The 21787-nt window shown below is 38.0% G+C and overlaps 1 protein-coding gene across 1 annotated transcript in view; it reads right to left on the bottom strand.

The window, feature by feature from the left end:
- LOC145994472 (dynein axonemal heavy chain 1-like) overlaps positions 1 to 21787 on the bottom strand; it is a 1132367-nt gene that overhangs the window by 839663 nt on the left and 270917 nt on the right. Inside the window, exons 24-25 of the mRNA XM_083130607.1 lie at positions 17622 to 17719; positions 15573 to 15686 (exon numbers count right to left, since the gene is read on the bottom strand). Coding sequence (XP_082986733.1) covers positions 15573 to 15686; positions 17622 to 17719 — 212 coding nt within the window. The remainder of the gene's footprint in view (positions 1 to 15572; positions 15687 to 17621; positions 17720 to 21787) is intronic.

The raw sequence follows: 21787 nt of genomic DNA, 5'->3' as shown, positions 1-21787 counted from the left end.
GAAGCAAATTATGTCGACTAAAAACAGCCATCAAATTGCATTTCCATCAGTATTTGTATTATGATTGGTATTATAGACATTCCCGAGGTTGCTTGGGAGATCTTTTGTAGTCCTCGGGATACATGTTGCCATATCTTGGTAAAGTTCCATGTATTAGCCAGATCCAGGAGTATTTGCAGACCTTGGCCAGCTTGCCCAGCTGTTGTAGGTTGGTGACGTTGTCCCATTCGAGACTGTGGGTCAGCTCTGTAGGCATAAGATGTGTAACGTGCTCCTTCAGTGGGTCTGCTGCTGGAGCTGTAGTGGTGGTTCTGACAGGTTGACTGGCAGTTATCATCTGAGGTTTTCTCTGTTGTTGATCTATTACAGTGAAGATCCGACAGCCTCTAAAGTTTGTGGGATGTTCTCCCCCACAGTTCGCACACGTGGGGGGATCATCTCTCTTCTTCTGACATTTATATGCTTCATGTGGTTTACCACATTTAACACAGCGTGGTATGGTAAAACATTGTTGCTGGGTGTGGCCTAGACTTTGGCATTTATGGCATTGTTTGACTGTTGGGGGCAGATATTCTACGACCTCAATCCTATAGATGTTAATACTTTCCAAATCGTAGATCGTTGATGCTGCTGGTGATTTCTTGAGAGTAATCAGGAATAGTGGTATGTTCTTCCTTCCGGGACCTTTTGGGTTACGCTGGCTCATTTGGTGAACGGTCATAAGTTCAAATCCATAATCAATGAGCTCCGACATGATGAACTTCGTATCTAGATCTATAGGAAGATGTCGAATGACAACACGAAGTGGACGATTTTGACGATTCGGAGCTATGGCGAATCTTTCTCTGTTTGTTTGAAGATATGTTTTCAATTTGTTGAAATCATTTGATGATGTACATTGGAAACGTATACTATCCATTGTGTAACGCACCCTTGGGTTAATCTTGGTAGTTTCGATAGTTTTCATGACAAAATTATGAGGTGCCGGTTCATGATAGTGTAACAACTTTGTCAGTATAATTTAAACTCAGTATTGGCACAATAGGTAACTATGGTGCTATGTTGAAAAGGAAATTTAAATTTACATATACTGGTAACTTTATAATTATTATATTGATAAAAATGAAAAGAAAGAAAAAAAAACTAGAAACAACAAAAATTACAATAGCATCAAATTATGCAATTATTTACAATAACATTTATAACATATAAATGTTATTTATATGCAGAAAAAATTTCTTTATTATCTCCTTGTGAGACAGAGCAAGTTTTTCACTAAATATTTGAGTATGCGTCAGTTCTACATCTGAGCACACTCAACATGTCAGATTCCTCAATAAGGTCCACAAGATGGCTTCCTTCAATTTTCAAAACTTCACATTTGGCTTGTTCACATTCAAAATGTAGAAAATATTACACTCACTTAGTCTTATTTCTCATAACATTTCATTTTAGATAATGCAATATTCATTTACTAGCTAGTTAATGCTGATGCCAGCAGATAATAATTTCCTGCTCTCAATTATTAAACTAGGCACTTTACACCAGTTCCAAATCTTTCCTTTTTCGTTATACAGATTATTCCATTATAAAAGCATTTCCAAGCTTCTGTTATCAACAAAATGTCTCTATATAGTTTAAACAAACTATTAAAGATTAACTTATCAAGTATAATCTCTCAAAATATCCAGATTTTTAATGATATCAAACCTTCACCAATCATCACATTTTTACTTATGTACCATCCATCTTGAGATTTTTTTAAAAGTCACAGACAACTAGTATTAGAGCAACTAGTTCAAGCCAGATTTTTTAGTATGTGTTATCTTCAATTGTTTTTGTTTTATATTTTTGTCCATAAGTGCTTAACAGCTTGAATGTTTGTGTTGTAAATGTACATATTTGCTCTGTTACAGCTATTTTACTATGTATATCACAATATACTTATCTAATGATTACAATTACTATTTTTTGAATGTTGGTACAAAATACCAAGTATGACATCATATTAAACATTGAACAATTTTAAAGAGTTGACCTTTGTATATAAACCTTGATGCCAATGCAAATGTACATAATTTCAATAAATTTAATTATAAATTTGAAAGTATCATATCTTTCTTGTCAGAAAGAACACATATGGTTTAAAATATTTGTTTTTCATTTTGTCAGTCAAAAATAACTGTTATGAATATGAATATTCACAATATTCAGAATATTTCACAATTTGATAATTTTGTCATGATATACAAATTGGCTTTTTTAAACATAATATTTAATGAAATTAGTTTAAATAGTAATTTCAGCCACTTCATTGCATTATATGAATAAAATTTTGAGCAATCATATGACTAAATTATTATAGATATAGCACAAATGTGGAACTTTGGACTTAGCCTAACCATTTTCAAATGTAGTTATGACAATGTATTATTTTTATTGTCATACTGGCGCTCAACAAGGGACGAACCCACAACAGATCTGAGCCCTACTGAGACATTTAACATATAATAATTAATACAATGCCTCTATATTTACAATCTGTTTACATGTTCAGCATTATAATCAATTGAGTGTGACTGAATATTTGTTTTCCAACAATACAACAAGAACTTGTTCATCATGAACCAATACAGTGCAACTACACATAATGAATTTTTTGTACATAATAATATTGAAAAACAAAAAACATCAAGTTCGACATACCAACAATTATTATCCAGTAAAGTAACCATTTTTACATAAACAATGTACCTACATAACATTATTATTTATTATCAAACAATGAAGCACCATTCAGAACTTCATTCTCAACCTGGGAGCATAATTTCTATATTAATTTTTATTTAGCCAAAAAATATATTAATAATAATTTTCTACATGTAGAGTAAGTCACCTCTGATCTAAATTTCCCTAAATTTCCCATTAGGAATTGATCCATTCATCTAGCAACATCAGCTAACAAGACAAAAATGTAAGTCCCTGCATCGAAAAGCAAACATCCTCAGATTTACAGAGTGCTGAATATAAGATTTTTTACATCACAAATGAATTCATACAAGAAATGTATAAATTATGATGTGCGCACTAAAATTATAAATCATAAATAATTGTTGTTCCTGAACTCGCAGCGTCACGGCTCGAACTTACTATTCAGCCCTTTGTGAACACATTTTGTAGCCATAATGCATTCTAGCATTTTTAAAGGAAACAACTACTTGACTGAAGCTTGGATCAACACGTGAATCTCTTTGCTCTTTGTCAAGTTCATTCCTATTTGAGCCTACGATTCAACTCTTGGAATCTTTGTGCTCTAGTAAATATTTTTCAAGCCAAAGCTAAATCTTAGCATTCAAAATTATTATGCACATGCCATCACATTATATTATACATTTTTTGCACTCCAAAATACACATAACAAAGAATATTTGTTATATTGAATTTTTCCACCGTTCAACACAACTAAGGATCAAGAAATATGAATGAGGACCGATATTGGATCATGAAGATCAACTTAAAGCAAACTCTACAGAAGAAGACTTCATATCTGAACTAATGTTTCTGACTCAAGAAAAAGAGAAAATTTTTACATTGACAGCCGACAAAAGAAAAATTCTGCACAAAGTACTGTGACTCACAGTACCACCTTTAACCAACATCCTAAGAAGAAGAACTCAACCAACCAACTCTCATGGGTATGGTTGTGAAATGAAGCAGTATCTTTTGTCCTTCAAAACAACAAAATAAACAACGTGTTAGCATAAGCAATTTCATAATGCCAAAATTAATATATGAATAATTAAAGAAGTAAAGAACTGAGGTTTTATGTACCACCCTTGACACTCAGTCAATAAGAAACTCCCAACCAACCAACCCTTGTGGGTATGGTTGTGGAATGAAGAAGTATCTTTTGTCCTTCAAACCAACAAAATAAACAACATGTTCGCATAAGCAATTTCATAATGCTAAAATTAATATACAAAGAACGAAAAAGTAAAGAACTGAGGTCTTATATACCACCCTTGACACTCAGTCAATAAGAAACTCCCAACCAACCAACCCTTAATGCTTACTTAATCTTACATCTTCACTACAGAAATATCTGTTTCCTTTGAAGATCTGACAAGTATGTCATCTACCTTGCATCCTTGCAACAATCTCTTTATTAGCTCCTCATGTGACTTGTTGCAGTTTTGCAAAATTTCTAGCCATTTATACCTTTTGGCATTAGAACACTTCCACACTTTGATGTGTTCAATGGCCACTTGACTCACAGGATTACCAGTGTTGCATTCTAACAATGTAACTGTTGAATTATCAGGATTCTCAACACACAAATAAGGTCCTTCAAACAAGAAGCAGTATTTCTTAATGGGATTATTTTCTAAATCTTTATGTCTGTTTCTAACAAACAACAACTCACCAACTAATATGGAAACTTTATCTTGTTGTTTTTGGTTGATTTGGTTTGTTTTCTTACTTCTGGCCTCAAAACTTTTTAGATGTGCCATGTGAATTTTATTATCCCATGACATTACTTCATCTTCAGTGATATTATTGAATATGCTCATGTTAGGTTCCATATTTAATCGCAGTTCTATAGGAGCATAACCTGTTTGAGATGAAATTGCATTATTTAAACAATGAAGGGCAACATTAACCTTTTCAGGCCATAGGGTATGACTATCCTGACACAAAACTCTCATTAAGCGGTTAAGCTCTGCATGATATCTCTCAACCATATTGGAGGACGGATGATATGGAGGAGTGAACACTAACATAATGCCTAAGTGTTTCATTTTATCTGCAAACTGATGAGATCTGAATTGAGGTCCATTATCGGCAATCAATTTTTCAGGAATACCCAAATGGACAAAATAACAATTGATAAGCTTTTTGATGACTGTATTTGCATTACTGTTGACAATAGGATAAGCCAACAAGTACCGACTTGCAGCATCCAACACTGTCAACAAAAATCTCTCCCGCTTAGAACCCATGACGAATGGACCTTGCAAATCCACAAAAAGGACTTTTCCAGGTTTACTGGTCAGGTGTATTTTAACTAAATGTTTTGCAGGATGTTTATTGGGCTTTGACCTGACACAAGTATCGCAATCAGCAACATATTGTTTTATATCTTTAAACATGTTTTTCCATCGGAAATTTCTATATATTTGTGCCATTGTCCGAGATGCACCGAAATGACCACTCTCATCATGAAACTTGATGAGCATATTACCAATTAAGGAGGCAGGTAAGCATATCCTTAACTTTTCTGGTCTGTGAAAATCCCTGACACATAATATGTTCTCCCTGAGACAATACTGTTTCCGCCAATTCCTACAGCGAGAATTATCAGTATCAACATCTCCAGAGAGATAGGAAATGATCTCATTCAATTCGATATCATTTCTCTGTGCATTCGCAAGTTCCTTACAGTCACACAAAGGTTGCAGCATTAATTCCAACTAGGAGTAGTTGACATGATAATGCATGTCCAACTGCCAAGGAAAAGATCGACTTAGCAAATCAGCGATTACATTTTCCTTGCCTTTGCAATATTGAACATCAAAAGAATACATCTGTAACTGGATGAACCAGCGAGTGAGACGAGCATTCCACGTGTGGGCAGTTTCCAACCACGTGAGGGCTTTATGATCTGTAATAATGACAAAATGCCTCCCTTTTAGTATAGAAGCAAATTTGTCTATAGTATATAGGATCGCCAACACCTCCATTTCAGTAGATGTATAAGATTTCTCATAATCTTTTAACAACCTGCTGACAAATCCAAGAGGCTTGAACCCTCCTTCTATGATCTGGAAACAATAACCCGCTACTCCAATAATCGAAGCATCAGTTTGAACAAAGAAATTATGTTCAAAATCGGGAAATGCAAGCATTACTTGTTCAGCAATTTTTTCCTTCAAAAGCTGAAATGCTTCAGATGCCTCTATATTCCAACACCATTTTTGTTTAGCTTTGAGAAGCTCATTCATGGGTTGGGCAAACATTGCATAATTTTTTATGTATTTACTAATCCAATTTAAGGAACCTAATATCTTTTGCAATTGTTTAATTGAGCTAGGTTCCGGTAACTCTATTATAGACTTGACAAAAACTGGATCTTTATGATACCCTTCTGGGGTAATGATGTGACCCAAAAACTTTATCTCCCTGCAGCAAAATTTACATTTCTCTATTTTAAGGGTCATGCCTGCTTTCAGTAGACAATTAAATACACTTTCAACATGAATCAGATGAGAATCAAAGTCTTTGGATCTTATAATGATATCATCCACATACACCACTACAAAATCCTTACAATCAGCCAAAACTCTATTCATTGCATCTACAAAGACCGCGGTGCCATTCACTGATCCAAATACAACACGTTTAAATTGATATAACATGCCTTCGAATGAAAATGCTGTGTATTTTCTACTTTGTTCATCCAAAGCAATTTGCCAAAAGGCATTACCTAAATCTATAGATGAGAAATAATTACAACCTTGAAACTGTACTAATAACTCATCTATTTTTACGGGATGAATTTGCATCAACTTTACATGCTTATTTATCCCTTTTAGATCAACACACATTCTTATCCCTCCACCTGGCTTAGGTACAACCAATAGAGGGGATAAGTATACAGAGTTGGACAATTCAATCACGTCCCATTCCAACATGGTGTTGATCTGTTCTCTAACTTCGTCCCGGTATGCAAATGGAATAGGATAGTTTCGACCTACCACGGGTTTGTCTGTATCCAGTTCCATTGTGTGCACATAATTTTTACATAAACCTGGTTTAATGGAAAACAATTTTTTATATTTATACAATATATTTAAAAATTTCTGTTTTTCAACTACCGACAACATCTCAGTTTGATCCAACTGAGCAGAAATTTTTAATATTGTTTCATCATCCACCTTATTACCCTCAGAACTTGACACAAAAGAACATTCATAATAATGATCCACATCTACAGTATTTTCCAATGGAACGAAACGGGCAAGTACATCATATTTATCATTATCACATACAAGTGCCTTCTTAGAGAAATCTAAGGTACCTTGCAATGCATGTAGAACATCTAAGCCCAAGATCATATCCACCTGCAGATTCTGAACCACTAAAAATTGTACCAACAAACTTTGCAAACCGATAACAATCGTAAGCCTAGTTAAACCTAAAACTTTGTTCTCTTTAGAGCCTGTAAAATCCACTAGTCTAATGTTTTTAGTACTCAATAATCTTGGCCTACTGGCTGTAGAAGAGATATTTTTCCACACCTGATAGGAAAGCAAACTAATTTCTGCTCCACTATCACATAGAGCCAAATGTTTATGATCTAGAATATTAACCCAAATTTTTGCAGTATTCGAACCATTAGGAACATTATTGATTGGTCGGTAATTTTCTTTCATGTAATTTTGATCTTCAGTTTCTAATCCTTTTTCCCAATCACCAACATTAACAACTGCTATGGCAGGGTTTATAGCATACCCTCTGTCACCTGCCTCAAGGCAAAGGGAATTGACTAGTTTTTTTGATTTTCAGGAACGTGAGATCTTCCCTGATTTAAGTGTCCAATCTTGTTGCGCTCTTTGTCACCTATCTCAGTTGCATGAACTGACACTTCAGTCTTAAAAGTATTATGCACACTTTTGACAGGCAACTGCATATTTCGGATGACACTCGTACTATATAAAAATTGCAACAACTTGCACATGCCCGCACGATTCCAATGAATCATATCCAGACGATTTTGTATACGAGGACCAATGTACTGTTCATACAGAGTTTCATTTATCTTGTCATCATCATCAAAGAAAAGAGGAGCAATATTTAGCACTTTGACCTTATCCTCATCTTGAAGAGATAACAGGTGAGAATTGTACCTTTGCCATCTGACCCATTCTGGATCCCCTCTAGAATGCATAACTTTCGGAATTGGTGGTAAGGTAAGTACAATTATATTCCTTGTCTTATTTTTCATGACCTGTATCAGTCTGTTAAAGCTTTGTTTGATATCATCCTCATTTCTCCGTTTCAGTAGATCATTCGTGCCAATCATTAACATTACCTGGTCTGATAACTTATTATAAGATTCCATTCTTTGTCTTAGCTGATCTATTGTTTGACCTGAAACACATAATCCAATGTGCCGTGTACCATCCTTTTCCACCTTCACAGGTTCACCTAAGATATTTTGTGAAAGTCTAAGCATCATGCTATCTCCTACTAATTGATTATTGTCAAGTATAGGAGTTAGAATGTCTGTTTCCATTGTGTTTCTATTATAGGCAAATCTATTCTTATTTGGAGGCTTTAATACATTATTAGCACCCATGTTACCTCCCCCAACATGAGTCCTCATCAGTTTTCCGCTTGGGAAACAACACCATTAGCTACTGTGGGAATCTTATCTGTTCCACAATTGTAGCTCTTAACCCCAAGGTTTGGTTTGTCATGTTTCCTATGAAAATTAGTTCTTGTGTAATTTGATTTGCGAGAGTATGTATTCTCTTTATCTGCACTAGAAGCTTGTTCCACAGCCACTTGAGCTACTTTAGCTTTAAAGTTTCGAGTTTTTACACCATATTCTGAATTGCTCATCCTAAGTGGGATGTCTCTAAGCGATTCAAAATTCTCTATGGCTTGCAATGCTCTTTGCAATGTCTCAACATTATTTACCACAAAGTGCTCTCTGATCTTAAATGGCAAAAGCGTAGCCACTTGTGCAATCAAGTGTGCTTCCTCCGCATGAGGCTGGATGGATTTGAGCAATTTATAATTCTTGTTTACAAATTTCTGTAAGTTACCATGTACAGCTCTAGAAAATTGAGTATTCAGTATCCGAGTCAATGTGACACTCTTCCACCTAGAATTCTCATAGTGAGACAGAAAGGCCTTTTTAAAATCATGGTAAGTATTGAAGGAAGATTTATTCTGAGTGTACCAACTTTTTGCACAGTCTTTGAGTAACTTAGGCATATATTGCATGTAATCCTTTTCCTTGATATTGTAAATATCCATCATTTCCTCAACTTTCTCCAAAAATTCCTATGGCATACTGTCCATCGAGATTCCATCAAACTGTGGAAACTTGCACAATTCTTGTGGCTTTATGAAAGATTGTCGGTGCGGTAAAGAGTTGTCATATTGAGTACTAGTCGCAAAAGTTGCACTTTGAGAAGGACCATTTACATCACTCTTATTTATGTACTTATTATGATGCAAACAAGAATCACCTTTTACATAATCTTGGCGATGACCACATGGTGTTCCTCTACGGTCATTAGTAGAATCAAATAACTTTTCTTCTGAGCCAGATGACTCAGTTTCAGTATTAGTGGCTTTATCACATACCTTAGATACATGCCTGCGCACTACATCCTCATCAACACAACTATCAGAACTATTCACTACTGTAGGAACTTTTGCACGTTTTCTCTTTGTAAGAGTTCTTCTGCCAGCTGATTCTAACCTACACTGACTAATGGGTGACAACACTTCTTTTACCAATGTTAAAACTTCTAGCTTTACACCCATTATTTGTTCCTGCAGAACCTGGTCCTGAGAGAGATCATTATTCACTAATTTGCAATCACTTGTCACAAGTCCTTGCATGGTTTGAATAAGTTCATTAGGCATATTTCCTGCTGAACCATCCTCTTCATTATGAAGCACTTTGTACTGAAATTGATCAGAATTCATCTCTTGATTAGGTTGAATTTGTGGAGAAGAAGCACCATCACACACTGAATGTTTAGGTAAACTTGAAAGAGAGGACAAAGTATTTGCTAAATGCTGTTTAGTTTCACACCATTCCTTTTGCATGTGTCTCATATCAACATGCAGTCGCTCTGCCAAATCTGCATGTGCTTCTTGTACAGCACCAACCTGCTTACCCAAATTTTCCATCTTTTGTTCCACAACATAGGATACTGCAGAAATATCAGTATCCACTTTCATGGATAATGCTTTTATATGAGATTCCACTTTCTCTGTTCTTATCAAACACTCCTTCTTATATTGAGCAAGATCAATTCTAATTTCTTTTAATTGAGCATCAGAAGATTGCTGAAGAGTTGTCAGCCCAGATTTAAGCACCATCTGGCTAGCATTCAGCTCTATCAATTGAGCATCAGTCTTTTCCTGATTAGCTTTGAGCTCTGTTTGGCCATCCTTGATAGCGTTGAGAGCAGCCATAACATCTGCCAAGCAGAAATCACCCTTTGGATCTGACATATTTAAAGGTAAAAACACCTAACCTCAGAAACCAGAACAAGAAGCAAAACAATACAAAGATTATTATAAGCTTGAACCTTTTCAACTAATCACCTAAGTCTCATAATCTTAAATATGTAACAACTTTGTCAGTATAATTTAAACTCAGTATTGGCACAATAGGTAACTATGGTGCTATGTTGAAAAGGAAATTTAAATTTACATATACTGATAACTTTATAATTATTATATTGATAAAAATGAAAAGAAAGAAAAAAAAACTAGAAACAACAAAAATTACAATAGCATCAAATTATGCAATTATTTACAAGAACATTTATAACATATAAATGTTATTTATATGCAGAAAAAATTTCTTTATTATCTCCTTGTGAGACAGAGCAAGTTTTTCACTAAATATTTGAGTATGCGTCAGTTCTACATCTGAGCACACTCAACATGTCAGATTCCTCAATAAGGTCCACAAGATGGCTTCCTTCAATTTTCAAAACTTCACATTTGGCTTGTTCACATTCAAAATGTAGAAAATATTACACTCACTTAGTCTTATTTCTCATAACATTTCATTTTAGATAATGCAATATTCATTTACTAGCTAGTTAATGCTGATGCCAGCAGATAATAATTTCCTGCTCTCAATTATTAAACTAGGCACTTTACACCAGTTCCAAATCTTTCCTTTTTCGTTATACAGATTATTCCATTATAAAAGCATTTCCAAGCTTCTGTTATCAACAAAATGTCTCTATATAGTTTAAACAAACTATTAAAGATTAACTTATCAAGTATAATCTCTCAAAATATCCAGATTTTTAATGATATCAAACCTTCACCAATCATCACATTTTTACTTATGTACCATCCATCTTGAGATTTTTTTAAAAGTCACAGACAACTAGTATTAGAGCAACTAGTTCAAGCCAGATTTTTTAGTATGTGTTATCTTCAATTGTTTTTGTTTTATATTTTTGTCCATAAGTGCTTAACAGCTTGAATGTTTGTGTTGTAAATGTACATATTTGCTCTGTTACAGCTATTTTACTATGTATATCACAATATACTTATCTAATGATTACAATTACTATTTTTTGAATGTTGGTACAAAATACCAAGTATGACATCATATTAAACATTGAACAATTTTAAAGAGTTGACCTTTGTATATAAACCTTGATGCCAATGCAAATGTACATAATTTCAATAAATTTAATTATAAATTTGAAAGTATCATATCTTTCTTGTCAGAAAGAACACATATGGTTTAAAATATTTGTTTTTCATTTTGTCAGTCAAAAATAACTGTTATGAATATGAATATTCACAATATTCAGAATATTTCACAATTTGATAATTTTGTCATGATATACAAATTGGCTTTTTTAAACATAATATTTAATGAAATTAGTTTAAATAGTAATTTCAGCCACTTCATTGCATTATATGAATAAAATTTTGAGCAATCATATGACTAAATTATTATAGATATAGCACAAATGTGGAACTTTGGACTTAGCCTAACCATTTTCAAATGTAGTTATGACAATGTATTATTTTTATTGTCATAATAGACATAGATCAGCGGCTCTCTGGTAGCTTTTGGTGTGGAAACGGAAGGTATTTCGTTTTCTCCCTCTGTTTGAATCTGCATATTTTCAGGTGGTAATTCCGGTTGGTCTGATGTGAACAAATCATATCTATTTGATGTTTCAATTGTTGATGGTGGATCAGCAGTCACCATACTGGCCGGAACTTTCCTTCTTGGAGGTACGAGTTGAAACCCATCGGGATCAACGGTCTTGTTTTGTGTGGATTGCATATAACGTTCTCTTCTATCCGTTGGCTTCATAAATAACTTTTCGGAAGATCTGGAATATACTCGTCGTGGTGGGTGCATTTTCCCTCCTTGCGATTTGGAGATGGCTCCCGTGTGAGCGGATACTCTTCTCTCTTCATTTACAACAGAATCTGATGTGTAACCGTACTCCGATGCAGTGCCCTGAGGTTCCCGGTTGTCGATATTGTGAATTTCAGAATCGCTAAGGCGTTCTGTATCTATCATTGGTTGCCTCGATAGCCTATCAGAGGGAATAATTGGAAACACGAATTGTCCCCCCTGAATGGTTGAGCTCGTTGGCCTATCGGATGATTGGGTTGTTGAACGTCTTCCATTATTTCCCTGGACGGGGTCGGGTAGGTTGAAATTCCTCGCTGACATCGCGCTTCCATTATTTCCCTGGACGGGGTCGGGTAGGTTGAAATTCCTCGCTGACATCGCGCGAACGCGTGTCTATGCCGCGGCGATCTCGACGTTCGATGGTCTGGAGCTTCGTTGGGCACCGTGAGGTTTCCACTCCAGGTCCCTTCAGGCAGAGGACTGGAAGTATCGTGGTCAATGCACATGTTATACGACGCACGGTTTTTAGAAGCGATATCGGGCGGAGCCACGCCGAGGATGTGCGTGGCGACCAGCCAATGGCAGGAGTGCAACGTTGTACAGTTAGGAAACTGCGGCGCGCGAGTTAAACGCCGTGTTCTGTATTTTTCTTGCGCGTAAAAAGTATTCATAAAACTCGCCACTTTAAGGTTCATCATAAGATGGGACACGATATTTTGAACCTGACTGTCAAAGTCAGATGAATTTCCGTCACCTACAGCCGGAGACGAGAAATAACACGTCTCTAGACACCCACAATGACCCCTTTTTTTCCTTCCGTGTTCTGTTTGTTGTCTTTTTTCGTTGCCACCGTGTTGACCCCGCTGAGTTGTTGTGTCTTGGTAAAGCTATGGATGTTAAATTCGGCTGAATATGCACAATGACCCTTCATTGTCGTGGGCGTTCACGAACATTGCGATTCAGTTAAGTCAGTTTGAGTTCAGCGTTTTCGTAACAAGGGCGGTGTGCGATAATTTTATTCGTACCCCACGAAGAACAGTTGTGAGAGGATTCAATACAGCCCTTACTGATTGATTTATTTTGCTTAGTTTTTCTGCCACTTTTGGATAAACGCAAAGATGAGGATGTGTGATGATATGATGAAATTGATGAAGGGATACTTACAAACACCTATGCCCGGGCGGGGATTCGAATCCGGGACTCCTGCCGTTGTAGCGCGTTGTGAAATACAGCCCTTATGTTCGATAATTTTGCAATAGTGCGTGTGTTGCGTGAGTGTTATTTATTAATGTTGTGCCGGCACCATTGTGGAGTGGTTAGCATATCGCGCTACGACGCCAGGAGTCCCGGGTTCGAATCCTGACCTGGACATAGATGTTTATGAATGTCCCTTCATCAATTTCATTATATCATCACTCATTCCCATCTTCTCAATTATCCAAAAGTAACCGAAAAGCGAAGTAAAATAAAGCAAATCAAATCAAATTAATAATGTCGTTCTCGAAACCTAGTACGTACCAGTAGTACAGGCACCAAGGGTAAAATACTCGTATTACGTTCACAAGACAGAAATCTTTTAAAGCTTATTCTTACTTCAAGGAATTGGCGTTCGCAAGAAGTGCGTGCTGAAACAGTGTTTTCTCAGAGTCGAGAACTTACGGCTAAAGCGTTTGGTGTATGTGTGCACACCGTGTTGCGTATTATAAAAGAGGGTAAAATATCTACCACAGAAATCGTTAAACACCTGTTCAAATCTCCTGGGAAACATGCCAGAAAACAGAAACGAGCGATGATGATGACCTTGCAGTTCCTCTACAATAAATACCTTCAAACTTCTTTCAGGTACGAGTTTCTCTTATATGCTGCAGTGATATGATATAATCCTGTGTAGAATTATTCACTATATATTTCATTGTACTCAAATATCACGTGCATGCATTAATATATATAAAAAGTTGAATATTGGACGCAACGAATTCTCTGCGTTTCCCTTCCACTAGAAGTTGGTTTGGCAACAGCGCCGCAGCACTGGCTGCGTATTGGCTGAACTCATGTTCCTTCTAAAACCGTACTCCGTATAGTCGAACAGCACACGTTAAAATGGGAGATGGTCAGGATTTAACGTCGTTCCAAATGCATGATTGTGGGTGGCCGAAAATCAGGTGTGACCCAGACAGCGACACTGGTCGGATGCGCCCGTTCCAGTGTACTGAAGGTGTACAGAGAGTGGCAAGAAAACGGGGCAACGACCAACAAGAGGCAGAATTACATGGGAGTACGGAAGGTGAAATCGCGGAGAGAGCATCGAGTCAAACCGCTTCTGACAGCTGAACGCACCATCAGCGTCCGGGACCAATACAACAGTGGATGCACAACATCCATATCCCACGCAACTGTGCGGCGCACACTGGCACTCATGAAGTTCCACAACAGACGACCCACTCGTTACCCAATCGTCACGAAGCGTCACCACCAACTTCGCCTCGCTTGGGCCCACGAACACGCTGATTGGACCGTGGATGATGTTGGTGCGATGAATCACGGTTTTTACTACACCACTGTGACGAGCGTGTGAGTGTGTCGCCAACAGCAAGAGGCTATGGACCCATCCTGGTCGTGGGTGGGAGGGAGCGGTTGTATGGTGTGGGGTTGCTTCTGTTGGCATGGACTGCGACCATTGGTGCGTATGGCCCGCCGTGTGACATCCGTTGTGTATCAGGAGGTTTTATGGGACCACTTACACCTCACAATGCAACACATCTACCCACACGGGGACGGCATGTTCCGGGTCGACAATGCACGGTGCCACCAAGGCGGGACAGTACTTCCTTGGCTAGAGGAACATTCCACAGAGAGGCAGCATATGAATTGGACCCCTAACTCCCCCGACCGTAATCCCATAGAGCATCTGTGGGATGTTGTGGAACGAGCTCTTCGAACCATGCATAATGCACCGACGTCAGTGGCTCGTTATGGGATGCCATCAGGAATATGTAATGTCAGATCCCCGTGGAGACATATCACACCTCATGGAATCCATGCCACGTCGTGTCCAAGCCGTCCGCCGAGGCAAAGGTGGACCAACAAAGTATTAGGTAGGTGGTCTCAATTCAGTGTGCCCTCAATGTGTGTGTATATTATACATACATACGGCCATGGCTGTATGTGTCTCGAAGCAGTTTCTAATTGTAATAGCTTTTCATTTTGTTCATTTTTCATTTTATTTTATTCAAACTTGAAAATATGCATTTGGGAAATAAAGGGTAGAGAAATATGCCACCGAACAACGAAATCGCAAGTGTTCAACTTCATTTTCAATTGGCAATGGAAGGTAGGCCTACCAAAAATCTACACTCTTCTAATTAACAAATGCTTCTTGGCCTACATGCAAGTTATGTAATTATCCTTCATAGCTTACCTGTCTAGACGAGCCTGTTGAGCTTTCTGAATGGTCATTATCTGCTGCGCAATCACCGACAACACTTCGATATCGATTCTGTTGAATTCGTCAAAGCACGCCCAGGAGCCAGAACTGAAATTAAAATTGAAATATATATTAGTTTTACTCTGAAAAACTCGTAGTAAAAAACCTCGCATCATATCGACTGCTCGAAATTTTCCATCCTCCGGCCAGGCAGAGTAAATTGCATTTTATATCAGACAACCTCCGTCCCCCCTCTTCCCCGCCTCCGAACTTTAACAAAATACTACTTGCATTTGAAGTAACACAACAACATAGCTCTAAGTGATTCAATAAAGTTACCAAAATAACAAGCTACCAAAATTTCCTTCACCTGTAGTGTGTCCTAAAATGTTAATAAAATTAATACAAGCAATTTACAGGAGCTGGGAAATCCAATGCATTGAACACAGGTATGAATGCCTTGCAATTGAAAATGTTTCTTTGGGGGGGGGGGGATAATAAACATTAAGAAATGCTCACTGTATTTAAACAAGAATAGTAACTTTATTGTTGAAGAAAATGCCGAGATTGATACTGATTCAGCAATCCCAAAAAACAAAACGGTAAATTAAAAAAAAAAATCAATAACTAAAGTCGGGTTGCGTTAGCAACCGGCGTGGAACCACTCTCTCTGGTAGCGAGGCGCTGTTGCCGGATTGACCTACTTCAGGATTTTTGCGAGCCCACAGAAACACGTGTAGGATTAAACATCTGGTTAAACAGTCAACAACGGGACACTTCCATTGTTCTCAGTCCGGCTCTGTTCATATTTGAAGGAACAACGTTAATAGGCGGAGAGCTATTGGCTGAGTGAAGTACGTTTTTTTATATTCAGGCCGATTTCTGTATCCGGTTGCTGTGTAGAGCAGGAAGAGAAAATGTTTCATGCTTGCCAGAAAGTAAAATTCGCAAGGGAAGTTAACGTTAACCTACAAGAAACTTCAGATTCAGACTTCTAGATTCGTTAATTTATCACTTTACGACGGAAATTTAGTATACTGATACGTACGTGCTTAATTAATTTAATTATTTTTTCCCGAGCTTGCCAACAGCTGATTAGCCTATCAGCCTGTTTGTGCGAACGTGGCGACGCAGAAAACCCCAGCCACATGGCAGCTAACAAGGAGACAGACTGTGGTCACGTTCTGCCATTCTGATTGCACACCGCTTCTTATCGCGGCCCGACTTGTAGAATTTCAATACTTCGAGTTTATTACGGGAAAACCGATGGCTCAAAGTCTGACACTTCAACTCCTCATCCTGAGCTGATTCTCTATCTCGTTCTCCCTCTCCGCAGTGTTGCCAATGGCAAAGCAATATTTCGTACTGGATCCGCCTGACAGTTCACTCGCCAAATATAATATTCAATTCTAACAACATGCAATTTCTGGATTAACTGTCTAATCTACGTACGTATCCCCTCCTCCTCCCCATTTCACGACATCAATATCTCCTCTCTATCCAACGTCCCTCGTGACAACTTTTTATTAATTCAGAGAGAGAAAAAACTTACATATTGAGTGTTTTGTCAGAATCCCAGTTATGATGCTATGAATTAATCAAAGAGAATTGTAAGCAATTATTTGAAAGACCTTGGGATACCTAGGTTCAACGGTAAAATTAAAGTAGATTTTGTATATATTAAATACATATTTAAACGAAAGCACAAGACTCATCTACAAACTTCAAAGAACATGATATGACTATGCCACTACATTGAAATCCAACAGAATGTTAAGAAGAAACCAGACTGTTACACTGAGATGAGGGGGAGAGCAGCGAGTACAACGATGTGGAGTGGAGAGGCTGAAACATTAAACAGAATGGAATTATTTTGCTCTCGACCTTATCATATTATGCAACGTGGTTCTTTGCTGTTTTTCGTCTTATCGGACTTCAACTTCGCTTTCAGACAAATTTTGTCCTAATCCTAAACCACTTTTTCTCCTGACTCCTGACCTATTGAAATTAGGTGATCAATTGTTACATTTTTTTTATATTTACCTGGCAAGTCCTTTGAAAAATTTCCCCATCGCCATGAAATCTAATTGATCTGAGCAATTGAAGACCACGCATTTTATTGCAAATGCCTTTGCCAAGTCCTGAAACAAAATTAATAATATATTTTAATTCCTATAAAAATTCAGAAATCAAATAAAGATAAATCAATTCAGAAAACAACGACGTTTTTACAACAAAAGTTTAATGAATTGAAAGAAATTGAAAATTTTAATTCTCTCTTGTTTATAATGCACAAATAATTACTTGTATAAATTGTATAAAAAGAACATTAATTTTCAAATGGGGGCACCGGCAGTCCAGTAGGTAGGGCGTCTGACCCGCGTGCAAAACTCTGTAACTTTAAAAATTACACAAAAGGTTTCTTGTCGCTAGGTAACCTCACGACTTCGAACACCACGTTCGGTACTCAAGTTTGCTTTGCTGACACACGATATCCATCGCTCGGCGAAAATGCATATGCCGTTCAATTATTGCAACATCACTTCCATGATTCTTGTTCAGTTACATAAAAAGGTAAAATGCTCCCCTATGCTATGCAGCACGCCATGAATTCGTATAGGGGGTGTGGGGTTATGCCCCACACATTCTTGATCACGGCCGAAGGTGGGGGTAATGTGATCAGCACCGCATTGTAAATTCACATTGCGAACGAACTGCCTTGGTGGCTCAGTACTTAGAGTTTTAGACTCAAAAGCTTGGCACGAGCCTTCCTTACTATACGACGCACGGTTTTAGAAGCGATATCGGGCGGAGCCACGCAGAGGATGTTGTACAGTTAGGAAACTGGTGCGCGCAAGTTAAACGCCGTGTTCTGTATTTTTCTTGCGTGCAAGAAGTTTTCATAAAAGTCGCCACTTTAAGGTTTATCATAAGATGGGGCACGAAATTTTGAACCTGACTGTCCAAGTCCCATGAATTTCCGTAGTCTACAGCCGGAGTTATCATTTCTCGAAGAAACCCGGGAAATCAGCGGTGCAAACCCCAGAAGTGCTAAAACTGATCACAGATTCCATAATTGAATCGATCACAAAAGCTGTGGTGGATCGTTTGACAGAAACGATGAAGTTCAATTCGGAAGAAGTCAACTCCCTTCGCGCGGAACTCGCGGACAGAGACGAAAATATACGAAATTTGCAAGAAAAAACAGAGGATCTGGAACAATACCAAAGAAGAAATAGCATACGTATCTTCGGAATTCCAGAGACCGAAGGGGAAAGTACCGATAACATCGCCCTGTCTCTTTTTGAGGAGCATTTAGGGGTTCACGTAAGCAACGGTGATTTGTGCCGCACGCACAGGGTAGGTCCGAAGTCTCCCGGGTCGCACAGAGGCATCATCGTGAAATTTACTAATTACAGGGCAAGGTCGCTGGTTTTCAGGAACAAAAGGAAACTAAAAACTCTGGAATCTCCATAAGAGAAGATCTCTGCAGTGCACGGCTACAGCTTCTCAGGAAGGCCATCGAGAAGTTCGGTCTCAAACAGGTGTACACGGAAGATGGGAAAATAGTGGTCAGGAAAGGTAACACGAAACACTATGTCACATCGTGTAGACAACTGTCAAACCTGTAAAACAATCTAGCCGTAATACGCGAAAAAAACAAGAAAAACTCTGGGATAGCAGCAAGTGCCTCCTATGTCGCTCGTAGGAAGTGTATTCTACAAGAGCCATGAAAACTAATAATCTAAATATGTTTAATTCTATTTTGCCATTAAAATATTGTGTTTGTGTCTTCGTCTCAAGCAATAGTGTGTGTAAATGTGTGGGTGATTGTGTGTCGTTGTTTGTGTACTCGTTTCCACCCGATGAAGAGAAGAAATAACCTGGATATGTGTCTTAGAAATTTTCGTGTAAGTCAGGTAAGTGCTTGCCTTGATATATTGTTCGCTTTTTCGATCAAAGAATGTCCCCACAGCTACGTATTCCGATCGGCCGCAGAGAGAGGGGAGGGAAGGAGAAACAGAAGCGCCTTTTTCTTTCAAGAATGGGTGAAAACGTCATGAGAGAGAGCGACCCCTACCCGCCTGACCATCAAACAGTCTCAACCCCCGTTACTCGGTCAAAGACCCACGACACCCTGGTTCGGAAGCAGAGGTTGCCAAATTTATCCGACCTCAGCATAGCACACGCAAACGTTCGTTTTTTAATCCCGAAAATAGACGAACTGAGGTTCGTGGTACGCCAACGTGCTTACGATATCGTAATAATAACGGAAACGTGGCTCTGTAGCGCAGACAGGACGAACGAAATCAACATCCCCGGTTACTCGGTTTTCCGTAACGACAGAAACAAGAAAGAAGGCGGGGGCATTGCCATATTTATCCGCTCGGCGCTGGCAGTAAAATTCGTAGACTTCCGAGCATCCGAAGACCATGATGTTGAATATATTAGCATGATAGTTAGTGTAAGTGACTTAAAACTTGGCATTTGCGCGTTTTACCGTCCACCAAATGTACCCTATACAAATCTCGCCATCATAGAAGAAATTATTTCAGATAACTATGCCAGTGTAGACACTTTCCTTATGCTAGGCGATTTTAATTGCGACATGCTCAGCACACAAAAAGCGGAGACCCTGTTTCTTAAAGATATTATAAAATCGTATAGTTTAACACAATTGATTGATAAACCCACTAGAATAACAGAATCTTCCGAAACATTGTTAGATTTAATAATTGTTGACAACCCCAACATTGTATCTTCTTTCGAAATCGCGAGTCCAATCGGAACTTCAGACCACTGCTTGACGAGCGTGTCACTGCATTGCGCAAAACCCAGGGATAAAGCCAAGTACGTTACGTACCGAGATTTTAAGAAATTTGAATATGAAAATTTTTGTCTAGATGCTGTAAACATCAATTGGAATGAAACGTTTAAACTTGGAAACATCGATTCTAAAATAGAGTTTCTTGAGAAAAATCTCGTCGACCTGTTTAACGTTCACGCCCCATTACGAACGGTTAGGGTGACGAAAGAGCCAGCGCCGTGGCTAACGGATAATCTTAAGCTGCTTATGAAATTGAGGGATGGTGCGCTGCGTAAATACAAGCGAAGCAAATTAATTTTACATTGGGACGAATATAAAAGATTAAGAAATTTTACCACCTCTGTTACGAGGCAAGAGAAGAAAGCTTATTTTTCTTTTATTGTAAATAACAATAAGAGAAATTCAAAGAATATGTGGAATAGCCTGAAAACAATCGGTATCGGTAGCAAACGGAACGCGGGAGAACTTCCGCCTCACCTGAGCAGTCCCTCTGAAATTAATAAACATTTTGCAAATGTCTACGACAGTGTTCCTCGAGACAACGCCATTATTGCAAAGGAGTGCAAGTATTTCTTAGAGAACTGCTTTCAAAACGATGCAAAAGAATTATCCTTTCGTCAGGTTCAAGATTCTGAGGTTGAAAAGGCAGTGTACAGCATTCGATCAAATGCCGCAGGAGTGGACAACATTACGTGCAAAATGCTTAAACTGGCCCTTCCCTTCATACTTACGGCACTCACGCATACCATAAATTTTTCTCTGAAAACCAGCCAATTTCCAAATGCATGGAAAGAAGCTCGAGTTATTCCGCTCCCCAAAAAGCAGACGTTAACCTCTCTAAGCGATTTAAGACCAGTCAGCATTCTATCAATATTTTCAAAAGTCACAGAAAAGATAGTATCTATACAATTAAAAGAGTACATTGCAAAATATAAAATCTTACCTGATTCTCAATCAGGTTTCCGTACTTCTCATAGTACAACCACGGCATTATTATCTGTCACGGACAATATTTTACGTTCGATTAACGATAAAAAACTAACTATACTAGTATTATTAGACCTTTCTAAAGCTTTCGATCTTGTCAATCATAACCTTCTCCTAGCAAAAATGAAATACTACAGTTTTTCGAAGCCTGTAATAAACTGGTTCCAATCATATCTACACGAAAGAAGACAAAGGGTTTTTTACCCTGCCGACACCGGATCAACACCGATAACATTAAATGGAGGAGTCCCGCAAGGTTCCATTCTGGCCCCCCTTTTATACACCTTATACGTCGCTGATATATCAAAGACCATCAGCCATTGTAATATACATTGTTACGCGGATGATACGCAGTTGATGATGTCGTCATCACCATCGGATTTGTTAAACAAGA

This window comes from Lepisma saccharinum, chromosome 10 (genome assembly GCF_977018435.1).
Source record: "Lepisma saccharinum chromosome 10, izLepSacc3.1, whole genome shotgun sequence".
Taxonomy (NCBI): domain Eukaryota; kingdom Metazoa; phylum Arthropoda; class Insecta; order Zygentoma; family Lepismatidae; genus Lepisma; species Lepisma saccharinum.
The sequence above is the reverse complement of the archived record's forward strand: the minus strand, read 5'-3'. Positions and strand labels throughout refer to the sequence as shown.